The sequence below is a fragment of the Rhineura floridana genome, chromosome 7 (assembly GCF_030035675.1).
Source record: "Rhineura floridana isolate rRhiFlo1 chromosome 7, rRhiFlo1.hap2, whole genome shotgun sequence".
In the NCBI taxonomy this organism is placed as follows: Eukaryota; Metazoa; Chordata; class Lepidosauria; order Squamata; family Rhineuridae; genus Rhineura; species Rhineura floridana.
In genome coordinates, this window is record NC_084486.1 from 118,369,079 (window position 1) to 118,384,670 (window position 15,592).

Genomic DNA, 15,592 nt, shown 5'->3' on the forward strand with positions numbered 1-15,592 from the left:
TTTGGTTGGAATAAATTTATTTCATCTGTCTGTAAACAAGGTGTTTAATAGTTATGGCATTTTTTGAAATGCATATTAAATCAGATGAGTTAGACTGTATCCCAGATGTAACAAAGTGCAGGGAAATAAATGGACAAATCAGCAACAAGAATTTGTTTTAAGTCTGTACATTATCCACAAGGCCAGAACAATAGAAGCAAATACTAGTGTCCCTAAAGTAGTGCCATTCAGAAGAAACCATTCTCGTCAGTTAAAATCCATCTCACAATAGCAACAGTTCGTTTTTTAAACATTAGTATGGCACAGAATACAATAAAATTCATCACAAGACAGCCAACTCAGATATTCCAACCAAGACCATCTCCCACTTTCTCTTTGTATAGGGTTCTGCAGTTCTCTTTAAATGGACATACAAGTTAGTACTGTGCTCAAACAATTTGGTTATACATGTTTCAGATGACTAGTGCACAAGGCAATTTATTCTACAATTTCTGCAGCAAGGGCATGACAGGCCAAATGAAGATTAAATTTGAAATGGTATCCGTTTGGACCATTTTATCATACAACTATCAACCTTCAAAACATACATTGGTATCAGAGCAGCAAATCTTATTTTTCAGTTAATGATCTGACAGAGACTGATCTCAGTCTAGACTACCTGTATAGCTGAAGGTGGCAGTTTGTTGACAATGACAATGCAGTTTCATATAAAACCCAAGCTGCAAATCAAATTGGTCCTATGAAAAAATGAAACTGGACACACTCCAGATGGTTACACTGGGATATCTAAAGTTCATGATGGCAGCCTTTTTACATTTCAACTACAGAACAGGAGCTGGCAAAAAAATTTTACGTGCCTGAGCTGTTGCGGTGATGGAATGTCCCTGGGGATTCATTCAAGATGGTGATGGTGGTGGTAAGGTGAGGGGAGAAGTGCATCGGCACCTTTTTATAGTTTTGCAGTTACCCTTTTAAAAGCAGGATGCGCTTCAGACACCATGAAGAGTTTTGCAAGTGTACACAGAAGAGCAACAACAAAACTAAAGCAACACTTGTAACAGCTTTCAAGCAGCAAATTGGTTAAACAAACCAGGCACTGTATTAAAAAAATGTATATAGATAGAGATGGAAGCAAAAAAATAAAAGAGCAGATTAAGGTAAGGACAAGGGGGAAGAAAGTAGAGTTATGCATGCACTTTTTCCCTCCCAACCATGCTCTACAAAAGGAAGACTAATGAGCTGTGTAAATGCTCAAAGTGCTGAAGAGGCATTGATCAATCTGGATTGTACAATCGGCACCTTATTTAGTTTAATTTCAGTTGGTTTAATTCTCAGTGTCACACTAATTTCTACGACAAAGCATTGCTTGGACTTGGCATGATTCCCCTCCAAGGCTTCAACATATCATGCATATCATCTTTTGTGTTGTAATAGATGGTGCCAGCTACAGAACATAGGTACAACAGTGATTAACATACAAACAAGAAGGGTAACTGGAGCCATGACATTAGGAAAAATATGTAAATAAAACCACCTTCTATAGGCTGGTAGTACTGCGAACACTAGAGGTGGCAATGAAGACAGTTGCTATGTGGATGGGGAGAGGCTGCTTAGAAGTCAGACCTCCTCAGGTAAAAAGCCAGTTCGTAAGCTTTCTTGTTGGGTGTCCCTCCATGGACACCTTCCCTTTCCCATGGCCATAACCAATGCTGGAGTACACAAGGAAACAAGGATGAACAGAATTAAAGAAAGAATAACACCTTTCCCCACCAACAGAGGGATACAAAGGAGACACAGGTTCATATCCCATCACCCTGCATTGCTAATAAAGTTTCCACAATGTAGCTTGAGGCCAGGAAAGTTTAATAGCAATTTCCCCTAATACTTAACAGTCTGCCTAGCAACTAGAACCCAGAGTCTCTCAAGTATTTTGCCATTGAGTATGCCTTCTTATTCAATCCGCCTCCATGGACCCCTTCTTTGCCCATTACAAAGACCAAGACTGAAAGAGAAAAGAAAAGAAGTTTTACAACGGAGTGTGTTAGATAAGGAACTATTCCAAGTTTTAACAAAGCACTGCAATAAACATACTGAAATATTGCATATCAGAACAGTTACCTGTACAGTATCACTGCATTATTTTGAACATTTACCTTGCTTAAGCAGAATTTTTTTACATAAAAAAAAACTTTTGGCAGATACAGATGGTAGTCCAACACAACCAAGCTTTTTAATGAGAATCATGGGGCACATTATGGGGTCAGGAAGCTTTGGCTATATCTTCTTCCAAAGTAAACAAAAAAGAGATGGGGGAAGATAACGGAAATCAACTCATTGCATCATCTTCATTTGCTTTAGTAGCTTGTCAAAAATGATTCACATTTATTTATGCCAGAACAACAGAGTCCTGAAGCCTTTCAGCAATATATTCTTCTGCATATACTATTACATGCCAGTAGGTGTCACTAAGATATATGCTAGTTTTGCGTACAAGACAATCTTACATTCTTACTATATTTTCACCATTTGTCAATGCATCTGCTTCTTCTATACCAGTTGAACCCTTAAAATAGATTTGCCTCAAGGTAACTTGTAAATAGTCCAACAGGCAAACATTTTATCTAAAGAAAATAATCTAAGACCAAGTAGCACCATCCTTAGATGTCATCAATGAAACAAGTCCTATTGAGTTCAATGGGTCTTACTCCTAGGTAAGCGGGCATAGGACTGCAGTCTTGACAGAATAAAAATAATACAATTCTTCCCCATATATTGAAGCACCATGAGGCTTCATATATCCAAGTTAAAGATGCAATCCTAAGCACCAGGTGTTTTAATTGAATACTCTATAGCAGTGGTGGGGAACCTGTGGCCCTTAGATGTTGCTGAACTCCTGCCATGCTAACTAGGTCGAATAGAAGTAGGCAGTCCAACATCATCTGGAGGGCTGCATGTTCCCCACATCTGTTGTACAGGATCAGGTTGCTAGAGAAGTTTATTTTGGAACACCATCCAACATGCATTTATTTACAGTGGAGATGCATAATAAGACAAGCTGTATATGAGAAGTCTGCCTGGACTGGCATTCTGAAGAAAAAATACAGAAGATACTGAGTATTTAGAAACGGATCTAAGCAGAAATAACCATGAACTTTTTAGCTAAACAACCAGATGCTTCAGTGTACAGGTGCCCTCTGTCATATACTTTTGCCGTAGCTATGCTCTAAAATTAGATGCTTTAGATAACTTTTTAATTTGCATTAAGAAGTTTAACTTGCATTTTATTTTACCTGAAGCAATTAATTTCAAATGCCAATTTACATCCTCAGATGCCTAGTGGCCTTATTCTCCACAAAGCTATTTTGACAGATCAACCAAGATAATTAAAAGCCTGAATGTTTTATATTTTAAAAACAAAACACCAAACACTAGTGAAAGTTTCAAGCTTACCTCGACCAGCTCTGCCTACAGCAACATTATATGTTGGCTCGCCACCTTGGCTCTTTGTCCTGATGTCCATTGTACAGTCACCATCCACATAGAGGCTATCTCTGATCACAGAGCACTTCTTTGCACCCAGAGTTAGACCATTGGTGAAGAAACCCTCGCGGTCTTTTCCTACAATCATATCTATTTCTACAGGCTGTCAAAAAGAGAAGTCCAGAGAGTTTTAGAGCAAGCTCTCATATCTGGATTCTGAAGGCTCTATATACACACTGAACCCAATGTAGTGGTAAAAAGGGGAGTAAGATTTAACAGAAACAAGAGTGGCTCCTAAGATCTATCACTGTATAAAGTTAATAAAACAGTTCTGAGTGCCACAAATTAAAATAATATCCATGTGCTGTCTTCAAATATGTTTTTATTGAGTATGCAAATAAAAAAAATTAGGAGGCACTAATTTTAGACAGAGCAAACATCTAAGGGAGATAAGATTAACAAAAGTTATATTAGGGTTTCATGCTGTTCACAGGACCACACCCTATAAAGGTGCCAAGTAACTAAAAGTTTTACAGCAGAAGCAGAGGCACAAAGGGTCTGTGTTTTAAATGCAATGAGACACAAAATGCAGAATAACCTCAATTACTCATGCTGTCAGGTAGTTTCAGGGATGCTATTAAGCCATATTTTTAAAATATAGGGTAGTCAAGGTTATTGTTTCCCACACTGTGCATTTCTGTTCTTTCTAAAGCAGATCATAAAGCCTACATTACAGCTACTCCAATGCTAACACCATTTGGGTAGAAAATGTACATGTTTTGCAGAACCCCCAAGAACCAGGCATGGTAGCTTAATAACAGACAACCATGGGGAAAACTAAGCAAGTCAGCATGTAGTAGCAGTTAAGAAAGATGGAGCAGGCTACCTATAAATTAGTCCCCTTTTCTCTAGGATAGGTCAAGGGGGTTGTTCATACAACAAAGGAATCAGGAATAGGAAAAGGCAGCCCAACAAGAAACATATTCCCCCAGCACAGTATGATAGAAGAGGCATCTCCTTCCAGTAGAACTGCAGAGTCATAGCAGGCCCCAGCCATTCCCAAAGCACAAGCCAGGAGTCTACCCATAAACATCTTAGCACCAAAGAGAGACTGGCTCAGCAACTACAAAGGACACCACTTTTTTTAACCCATTCCTATGACTTCTGCAGGACTGAGCCATGCTTTAACACTGCTGGCAGAGCCCTCAGTATCATTTCCAAGAAGGGGCACTGAAAAGAGGGGAGAAGAGTGTTGTTTAGTATAAGGGGCTTGATTTTCAACATGCCTTTGCCTGCACAGACAGGCAGGCAGCCTGCCAAAGTGGCATTTTGTCATCACCCCAACTGTAATGCCAGACCAAATTGCACATCTAACCTAAAGGGGAAGCCTCTACAATAATTTATATAATTGCTATATACATTTTAACATTCCCTACTTGCAGATATTATGTAGCTGGGTCAAGCAAAGAAACACACAACACAGAACCTTCTCACAGGGTTTTTCCCCTCCCTTTTTATAAGCACTACCTCGACCGGAAAACTTTAAAGCAAGGCCAAGCAGGGGAACGGGGGGGGGGGGAACGGGGAGAGATAAATGGAAGGATGGGAGACGAAAAGCAGAGCAGATAGAAAGACTGCAGTGCAGAAACAGGGGTGATTAATATCTCGAGAGAGAGAAAAGGAGGGGTTAAAAAAATCAGCGGCAGTGCGCTATCTTGGAGGTGAAAAAACATGGAACCAGTGGCGAGGAATGGATTCACAAAAGCCTCCTACGCTGGATTCGCAAGTCTCTCCCCAGCAATGCGGACCGGTGCCGAGGAAATCCTACGCAAAGCCTCTCCAAGAATCATCACTTCCCCTCCCTGTACCCGGCCTTTTCCCTCCTCCTCCCACCGTATTGCCGGCTATTGCTTAGTCCAACTACTGTGGCAATTAAGGAGCCCACAGCCTGGCACAAAATAGTCCCCCGAGAAGCCTCGGCCTTGGGTTATTCCCGTCCTAGTCTGGACCTACATGCACCTGAACCTAGGGAGAGGGAACGAAAGTAGGCCAACAGCAGAGAATTAAAATGTATGTCCTCTCCCTTCCCTCGGACCCCCATGCTCTGCCGCCAGATAAAGGGCCTTTTATCCTGCCTCGAATCCCTACTTGGAAAGGAACCCCGGATCCGAAGGGAAAGTCACCGCACAGCAACACCCAGGCCTAACTCTTCCCATTAAAGGAGCTTTTACGGCCATCATAAGCTGCGGGTGGGCGGAAAGAGAAAGGAGGAGAAAACACCGCAAGGAGGGAAACTCGCTGCCAATTACACCTTCTCGCAGCTGGGCCTCTCCTGCCATTTCCTTTTCTTGTCCCCCGGGGGGGGGGGTAATCAAAAGAGCCAATGGCCGTGACCCAAAGCCCGTCGTTGGGAAGAGGACAGCAAGCAGCAGAAAGCATTTGCACGAGGGCGCTCCCCGCTCCCCTCCCTATTCTTCGCCTTCCCTCGACTCCCCGCCCACCTTAGTTCGAGGTGAAGCAGGACATTAACCACCCACCTTTAAACCCACACAGAGATTTAAAGAGAGCGAAAACGAGGAGGGAATGCAGAAACGGAGCGGCAACAGAGGCAGCCCCTTTCCCACTCCTACTTGTGTGTGGGGTGGAAGAGTCGCACGCGGCTTTTCTGTTCTCTCCTCATCGTCTCTCTCTCTATATATGCATGAAAGCGGCATTATTCCTCAGAGGAGAGAAGGCTGCACTCACAATCCCTTGTGGGATTAGGTACCTCTCTGCAGCCCCCTCCCAAATCTCAAGACTAACTCCCACACACACACACATTCACCCCCTTCCTTCCTTCTCCTCGAAGGGCCACAATAGCCCACCCCAGTGATAATTCCCCTCTCCCTTTTCGGCTATTCTTCTCTCTCTTCCCCCCTCCCCCCGGGCCCACGCTTCTCTCCCTGACCGGCCCCCTCTCCTTCCTCCCTCCCGGGGCCCCGGCTTCCTTCCCTTACCGTAATGCTCTGAAAAATGCCCCCGGCCGTCGCTGCCCAGACGTACTTGGCGTCACAGTAGCCGACAATGGCGGCCTCCTGGCAGCAGCCATCGCACATCAGGTTATCCACGTAGCTCTGCCAGCCTGCCATCTTCGGCTCGCGCCTGGCGGATGGGGAGGGGGGGAGAGGAAGCCGGGACTCGACAGGCAGGGCGGGCGGGCAGGAGAAAGGAAAGGAGGGTGAGAGGAAGGGAAGGAGGGGGGAAAAAGTCAGGAGCGAGCAGCTCTGCAGCGAACAGATTCCCTGACGGACCGGAGGACTGATGGAAGGACAGGCAGGCGGCGGTGAAGGGAACGGGCGGGCGGGGGAGGGGACCAAGGGGGTGGGTCCACCTGAGGCGCTTGCGGCTGCAACTGCCGCGATGGCCGCCCGCCCGCTTTTCTAATGGCAGGCCCCCAGAAGAAGGCGAAGCGGAGGGCACTGGGCAGCGCCCAACCGACCTGCAGCAACGAAAGGCGTGTGGAGGCGTCGAATGCCGGGGAGGGGGGGGGAGAAAAGGTGGGGGGAGGGCAGCCAAAAGAGTCCGGGTGGCCGCTGCTTGCTCACTGCTGTGCCTCCGTGGACGTTCGTCTTGTGAGAATCCCTCCGCTGCCGCCGCTGCTTATTGGCATTGGTGGCTTGGGCGGAGGGATACGTTGCGTGCCGCGTAGTGCTAGTGAAGAACGCGAGGGAGGAGGGGGGGGGTCGTTTGCTTGTTGGTATTAGCGTGGACTGCTGGACACCAGCTGGTGCCTTCTTCGCTGTGGTTGCTCTTGTGGGCTCAGGCGGGGCGAAGATTCGTGGCAGCTGCAGAGCAAGGGTATGTGCGTGGGTTATGGGGAGGTGAGAGATGTTAGGCGGCCCCGTTTCCCTACTTTTGTTGTCTTTGGCTCTCAACCTGGTCCAGCTTGGTTAAGTTTCCCCCGCCCCTCTTTTTTAAAAAGGGCTTCAAGTTTCGACACTTGCTGCTTTTCTCAGCATGGTGATGGAGGGAAACTTCACCTGTTGGCTTTTACGCCTGTTTCAGCTGTTAAAAGAAGGGGAGCCCTGTCGGTGCTGGAGGAGTGAGATCTGATTTTATTTCTGATGATCAGCATGTAATTAGTATCCAGGATGTAATGTTGTATATGTTTACTTAGAAGTAGACCATTTTGGTCTCAGTGACCCTTACAGTGGAGTCCTAACCACGTCTATTTAGAAGCCCTATTGAAGTCAATCGGGCTCACTCTCAGTTTGGGCTATGGCTTCAGATATACTGAAAATCCTGCTGTTTGGAATCTTGCACAAAGAGCTCTTGTTCTTACCTTTGATAAACCTGTATGTCTGGAAAAAGAGATTTGTTTGTATTTGCTAATTTACTTGCCCTACAGAATGATGCTATAAGTGTATGTACCTGGCATTCTAGTGGGATGCTGAGCTTCAGTTCAGGATCCCTGCCCTTCACTGTAATAAATTGTATTTATTTCAATACAATTTCCTTCCAAGCAAGAGCATCTAGGGTTGCTGCCTAGGGCACTGAATCTAGAGTAATCTCTGAGAGGCTTCAAGGAGAAGGCTCCAAAAGTAAATTGGGATTGCCAGATGGTTATCTGATTATACCATAACAGAAGAGGAAAAGGTAGATTGCTTAATAAGTTTTGAGTTTTTGCTTTCCTATGGAACTTCCTTTCATAAGCAAATGGAGCACCTCTTGGATGGGAGGACAGAGAGACTTGGCTCTGTGCGGGACATACAGTTTTATCAATTCTGCTGCAATTTAATTTTTTCAATCTGCATAAGAACCAACCCAGCATTCTGGATGTTTGTAAAACTTAACTGTAAACAACTTTTTAAGTGAGCGCTTATTTGAAGAAGACAGTCCATTGAATTACCCTTGAATAATTGTGACTTTCTGTTCCTAGTTCCTCGCTGAAAAATTAGAAAAGAAAACCACATGTGTACTCCACTTTTCCTCAAAACGCTCCTACACACGGCTGTTATTAAGTAATCCCAGAGAAGACCATAGTCCACAATGAAACTTTAGCTAACTACTTTAGACTAAGTAGGTTGCTGTTTTAATGCTGCGGTGCTTAATTGGCAGTAAGTCCCACTAGAATTAACAGGGGTTCTTTCAAGCCTCAACTCTTTATCAAGATGATGCGTACTGTAAGATTCATAAAACCAGCATCCTGACATGCAAGGATTACATTTAATCCAGTGTCCAAAACCTCAAGGGGGCTGCAACCTGGAGAACTGGAAAGAAGGGTGAATTTCACTAGTTAAAACTTTTCCCATCACAGTGCTGAAGTGACAGCAGAAACCAACCTGGTTTTCAATGCAATAGTATCCATGACTGCTCACAAGTGAGTTACGTTGAGTGCCAGTTCACATGAATATGTGAAGTAATACTTAAGAGAGGCACCTTTTCCTTGAGTGTGTGCAGAATGTCTTTCTTTCATCACTGAGTAAATACAGCCAATCCCCACCCCACATATCTGGAAGTAGGGAGCAAGGCTAGCATCACAGAGCATTTTCCAACAAGCCTTGAATACTGTTGCCTCACTTTTAAGCATTTAATACTGTCTCTCAGGGTTGATCTTACTATTAGCCAAGGTGAGATGTTTCACCTCAGGTAATACATTTTGGGATGCCATTAAAGGATATCCTGTCATTTATTTATTTTTGCCACCTCACTTGGATTTTCTGCTGGAAGCAACAAAACATCTTGAGTCCTTCCTCTCCAGCAACCTACTAGTCTCTTTCAAGTATTGTATAATTAATGCATTTACATGTAGCAAATCAACTGCTTGTAAATGAACATCTTTGGTAAGTTCTTAGCTATTTCTCATCACACAACAGATTTCAGATGCTCAACTGAAATTTAAAAAACAACCCTTGCATTCTGAACTGGGATCACTTGACAAGGAGAAGGGAGAAAACACAAAGGAGACTGCAACCCCATGACACAAACAACTATCAGGCTGCCCTATGTCCATACATATAAGTATTTAGCAGGCCACGTTAAAATAGAGCAACTTGCCCCTCTTCAAACTAATACTGTTTGCGGCACAGTGCATGTACACAGAGATGCCCCGATGAAGGAGGACACTGCCTCAAACTGTCACTGACCTATGGGCGAGTATGGATAGATGTGTCCTAGATGAACTAGGATTAAGCCTATTGGTAGTTTGTAGATTAAAGCCCAGATCCAACAAATGTCCGTGGCCGTGCAAGAGAAAACCACTTGCCTAACTGGAGCTTCACATTTATTGCTCTTCAAATACTCCCTCCAGATGTACCAGGAGTGTCAGTCCCTCCCCCCTAAATAGGTCAATTCAGGTAGGTGAGGATTGGGATAAAGTAAGATTTTTGTACCCTGAGGAACTAGGCTCGCCTACAAGTGTCTCCGGATCTCTAAATCAAATTGCAGAATTGAACTGACAACTTCTGCCAGCGGAAAGTTCTGCTTCTCGAGCTGACTCTGATACCTCTCCACTGTTTGTGTGCAACGCTGGGTCCTCTCTTCCGGCCAACTTCCCTCTTCATTTTCTTTCATGAAATATTGCTGGCTGGAACGCCAAGCAGAATGATCAAGAGTAGATCTTCTATCTTAACAACCATGACGTAATTTTCCTACAAGAGACTTGGACCACTTATAAACCTCTTCTGAATGGATACTCCTCAATACATCTTCCAGCGATGCCTTCGGGCTCAACGAAAGGCAGACCAAAAGGGGGTCTGGCGATATTGATCTCTACCTCTTTGGTTATCCAATTCAAAGCCCTTCAGCCCTTGAAATCCACTGCGATGGCAGTCCTTACGCATTTCAATGCAACATCTTTACTGTGTATTAATGTATATATCCCTCCCTTATCTGTGCGGAATCTTATAGAGCAGGTTTGGGAAGAGCTAGATAACTATTTACTAGATCTTGAGTCCACCTACCCCAAAGCCCAAACGATAATTATGGGAGATTTTAATGCTAGGATTGGGTCAAATAACATCTCTCTGTTCACCTCAAAGCTATGGCGCGGTGAAGACTGCAACCGTTTTGCCTCCGTCCCAAATAGGAAATCGAAGGACGCTAGGGTTAACTATGGGGGAATCTGCCTGGCTCGGCTAGTAGGTTGTCACAATCTGACCATCCTAAATGGCCTCGACCATATAGATAACTGTGCAGAATATACGTACATATCCAATCATGGCAGCAGTGTAATCGACTACGCGATAATATCCTCTAAGTTACTTAAATTAACATCAGCATTCACCATTGGCAATAGACAAAATAGTGATCATCTCCCCCTTAGTTTCTTATGTCACCTATCAGAGAAGATGCGCTTAACTTCTAATTACAATACCACAGTAAATTGCTCTTACTTTTTCCATAAACGGTCTATTTGGTCTCCCTTTCTAGCCTCCAGAATTGAAATTTTTCTCTCATCCCCCAAAGCCATGTCTTACCGAGCGCATTTAATGAATTCCTCCTCTTTAAAATCCCTATTTAGTGACTATGATTCCCTAATTTCGAATTTAAATACTATTTTGCTTCCCAAGCTTTCTGGTCCCAAAGCAATAACGAGTGCCAGTCCAAGATGGTTCGACAGCGAATGTTTGTCCCTCAAACGGCAGTTAAGGAATGTTTATCTAAAATACCGTCATCAAAATCTTAACTATCTCCCTCCCGATTACTATGCCATAAAAAGAAAATATAAATCAACGTTGGCCATCAAAAGGAGGTTGGCAGTCCAAGAGGAGTGGAATAGCCTGATTCAAGCATCTAGGTCCAAAAACTCCAAAAATTTATGGTCCATTATTTCTAAAGCCTTTAGGTTTTCGCATTCTGCTCTGTGCAATATTCCCCCTCAAAGTTGGGAACGGCACTTTACAGCTATGTACGTGAACACTCGACACAATGCCCCATCTTGTTTTCTCCCCCCGGACTCTTCGTCGCTTCCGGTATGGTTACCCATTTCTCAGAATGAAATAAGGGATTTGATAATTGGGCTACAAATGGGTAAGGCACCTGGCTCAGATAATATCCCTCCAGAGATATTAAAAAACTTTCAAGATTGGTGGGCTCCACTATTGGGCAATTTATTTACTAGATTCAATGATACTGGTCATTTCCCTGCAGCTTGGCGTGAAGCAATAATCATACCCATTTTCAAAAAAGGGGATAGAGAGGACCCCACAAATTATAGGCCCATAAGTTTATTATCTGTAATAGGTAAGTTATATGCTTCTTACCTGAAAGTAAAACTCCATACCTGGATGGAGGAACATGATATTATCGGAAGGGAGCAAGCAGGGTTCAGGAGAGGACGTTCTGTCTTTGACCATTGTCTTCTCCTGAACCACCTTGCCGAAAAATACAGAAGTCAAAGGGGTAACGGCTTATATGTTGCTTTTGTTGACCTAAAAGCTGCTTTTGATTCTATCCCCCGGGATAAACTTTGGACCAAACTAGCTAAAACTTCTGTTGATAAACGGCTTCTTTTTTTGATCTACAACTTGCATCAACATACATCCTTGCGGGTTCGCTGCGGACGCGAAGGCGGTTTAACTAATTCTATCCCTACAGACACTGGGGTGAGACAGGGATGTATTCAAGCTCCCCTATTATTCAACCTGTATTTAAATGACCTGAACGCTCGCTGTCTTTCTCACGACCATCATTCTCCTAAAATCGCTGCACTAAGCTGTCCCCTATTATTATATGCAGATGATGCTGCCCTTCTTTCTTTCTCGAAGGTGGGTCTTAAGCGAACTCTCCGCGCTTTTATGGCCTATTGCAGTGAGAACCTGTTAACTATTAACTATGCTAAAACAAAAATCCTAGTGTTTTCTAAATGAATAACCACCCCTGTTTGGACTATTAATGGCCACCAAATCGAACAGGTTGACCATTACAAATATCTTGGTATTACCTTTCACTCCTCGCTGAACTGGACCACCCACATAAGGGCGGCGGTGCTGAGTGCCAGGAATACCATAAAGGGTCTGCTTCGTTACTTCTTTTACAAAGGAGGGCAATTCATTCCAGCACTTATTCAGATCTTTAAAACCAAGATCATCCCCCAACTTTTATACGGTGTCCCAATTTGGATCCATGCATTCAACTCTTCAGTTGAAGCGGTGCTTTCCACCTTTTTACGCCGACTATTAGGTGTCCCAAGATGTGTTACCTCGGCTGCCCTTAGATTAGAATGCGGGCTTACGTCGATTGAGTGTCACGCTTGGCTGATGTCTGCTAACTACTGGGCCAAATTATCGTTTGACCCCTCCCCTCTGTTTTTTTATCCTTCCTTTGGAGCGACAATTTTTTCTCTATTTGGAACAGAAAAATGGAGACGAAATTGGCACGGAATGGCCTCTCTCGAGAATATCTATCTTCTCATTCTCCTGCTTCTGCTAAATCCATTATCCGGTCCCGACTTAGGGACATTGATTTTCAAATTTCAATTGCCATGGCTTCCAAAATATGTTCTCCCCTTCATTTGAATTTAAGATTTGAATGTGGTAAGTTCGCCTCTTATTTGGATTTTCTTACAGTCCCCAAATTTCGCTAAGGCTAGGTTTAATTCTCTACACTCTGCAGTTCTGGAAGGGAGGTTCTTGGGCCTTCCCTATGAACAACGTGTCTGTCCCTGCAGAGCGGGTAATATTGAAACTATCCAACATATGCTTTTTTCCTGCCCTTTATATTCCTGGACACGCAGTGAGTTCCTAAACCCCTTAATGGCAAGTGTCCCTCATAAGTCTCCCGAATCCATGATAATTTATCTTTTATCTGGCTCAAATAAAGAGATTACCACCCAAGTCGCAAAGTTTTTATATGTGGTCCAACAGAAACGCAGAGCTATTACTACTAGTTAGTAAGATATTGGGTACTACTCAATTTGCCACTATTTTTATTTCTGCTCTATTTGATTATATTGTGTTTTGCATTGCATTTTAGTTTAATTTCGTTTTTATTCTGTATATACTATGGGTCTGTGACCGCAATAAATTATTATTGATTGAGCTTCACTTGCTGTTTTCACTAATCCTATCAATTATCTCTACCAAAGAGATAAGCTGCTTTCAGTTTTAAGTGTCTTAAGCTCTACAGCCCCACAGCAAAACAGGAATTGATGCTCAAGCCACCTTCTTGGTTCGCTCTTACTACATGAGCCCCTCCATTGGCTTCCTGCTATTAATCTGTAGTACATACTTAAAATATTGTAAGTTACCTTGAGTTTTAGTGTCCATAGGTTGTTGGCTTTTCTAAGAGCTGCCAAACTTTACTTAAATATTTAAAATGTGAAAGTTGGACAGTGAAAAAACCGGATAAGAGAAAAGCAACTCATTTGAAATGTGGTGTTGAAGGAGAGCTTTGCGCATACCATGGACCGCAAAAAAGACAAATAATTGGGTGTCAGAACAAATTAAACTGGAACTATCACTGGAAGCTAAAACAATATACTGAGGTTATCATACTTTGGACACATAATGAGAAGACATGATTAACTAGAAAAGACAATAATACTGGGGAAAACAGAAGGGAGTAGAAAAAGAGGAAGGCCAAACAAGAGATGGATTGATTCCATAAAGGAAGCAACAGACCTGAACTTACAAGATCTGAACAGGGTGGTTTATAACAGATGCTCTTGGAGGTCGCTGATTCATAGGGTCACCATAAGTCGTAATCAACTTGAAGGCACATAACAAAACTTCATTGAATTTATAACAATAGCACCAGCTTTATACTTTTTTTCTAGTGTCCAAAGTGCATTGTAGTCATAGTAGTCACTTTATATGTGTACCATTTTCCATATGCATTATGGTCAAAGTGGTTCACAGCAAAGCACGACAGAAAAATACTATCCATAATATTTATATCAAAGATTATTCAAGACTGTGTTGCTAATAACATAGATACATAAATAAAATGACATCAGTATCAAAAGTATCACAGTTAATTTGATGATGAGCAAGATGAGAGGGTGCTTCTCTAGGGTAACAGAGGAGCAAAGTGAGCCATTTTAACGAACTGCAGAGGAGACAGAGCCAGTCCTCAGTCCCAGGTGTTATCAGGAACAGGGTGAAACACTTGTAATTCTTACAACATTCCTGTGAGGTAGTGAAGTATATCTGCAGTATGGATATACTCGCTCCTCTTCTGTATCTCTGCTATGAGTACTGCAAAAAAACTGTTAGAGCCCTGTTACCGTAATGTGTAGTTAGCCCCTTAAGCCAAGCCATCGGTATTACGACAATAAACAAATCATTTGCAGAATTAAGATTTTGTGTGTCTGTCATAGAATAATGAAAAAAAAATGCAGTTTTTGTGACAATTAGGAAAATAGGAACTTCCTTATACCAAGTCAGACCTTTGGTCCATCTAGCTTAGTATTGTCTACACTGACTGACAACGGCTTTCCAGGATTTCACACAGGGGTGTCTTCTAGCCAGGGATTGAACCTAGGACCTTCTGCGTGCAAAGCAGATGTTCTACCGCTACACTATGGCTCTTCCTCTATTCTCAGTTCTTCCTCAGTTCCTTGTAACTGAGAATTATTCCTAATCATGAAGCAACACACCCATCGCAACTATAGAAATCCAGTTAGTTCAGAAGTTGTTTTTGCTTGGCTACAGATGCCTTCTATCTTTTCATAAGGTTCCGAAGAAGTCACCTGCTTTTGGTGAAAAAAAATTCCAATCCTAATTTATGATTTTATAGTTTAACATGAATGATCTGGAAATATCTGATGGAGCATTGTTAACTTTGAGCAAGTGTAGATCTGAGAAGCACCTTGATGGGAGACCACTGGGAGCCTTAGGCAATGGAGCTTTTTAAAGGAAGTGTGGGATGTAAGAAGCTGCTATATGCTGACTCAAGCCATTGGTCCATGTAGCTCAGCTGGCAGCTGCTCTCCAAGATTTCAAACAGGAGCCTTTTTCTATCCTACCTGGAGGTGTCAGAGACTGTGCTATTCCCTTCCAGTAATAATGTTGCATGAGACTTGGTGTAACGTAGTAGAGAAGAGCGTGAGCTGGAAAATCCTCTCTTGCCTCTCCACTCTGCACATGGAGACAATAGTGACCTTAGTGTCTTACAGGGCTGTTGTAAAAAA

General features: G+C 43.0%; 1 protein-coding gene and 1 long non-coding RNA gene across 3 annotated transcripts in view; one reads left to right on the top strand and one right to left on the bottom strand.

Annotated features, from left to right (window-relative positions):
* Positions 1-7,142, bottom strand: PFN2 (profilin 2). 2 transcript variants are annotated; one of them, XM_061637018.1, is made up of 3 exons: positions 6,477-7,142; positions 3,451-3,643; positions 1-2,002 (listed from the first exon to the last, which is right to left on the bottom strand). In XM_061637018.1, the coding sequence occupies exons 1-3, from the start codon at positions 6,606-6,608 to the stop codon at positions 1,905-1,907; spliced, it is 423 nt and encodes a 140-aa protein (XP_061493002.1). In that variant the 5' UTR covers positions 6,609-7,142; the 3' UTR covers positions 1-1,904. The 2 variants fall into 2 exon arrangements, with proteins under 2 accessions (XP_061493002.1, XP_061493001.1); XM_061637017.1 differs by lacking the exon at positions 6,477-7,142 and adding an exon at positions 6,018-6,209.
* The window catches only part of LOC133389413 (uncharacterized), a 26,480-nt gene continuing 17,891 nt past the window's right edge, over positions 7,004-15,592 (top strand). The window contains exon 1 of the long non-coding RNA XR_009764098.1: positions 7,004-7,317. This is a non-coding gene — a long non-coding RNA (uncharacterized LOC133389413). The remainder of the gene's footprint in view (positions 7,318-15,592) is intronic.

Coding starts and splice junctions, on each gene's coding strand:
- PFN2 (XM_061637017.1), bottom strand. CDS start 6,194: ATGCCGCTTTCATGCATATATAGAGAGAGAGACGATGAGGAGAGAACA. Junction 3,644..6,017: donor ATCTCTGTGTGGGTTTAAAG/GTGGGTGGTTAA, acceptor TCTTTTTGACAG/CCTGTAGAAATAGATATGAT. Junction 2,003..3,450: donor TGTAGGCAGAGCTGGTCGAG/GTAAGCTTGAAA, acceptor TTTCTCTTTCAG/TCTTGGTCTTTGTAATGGGC.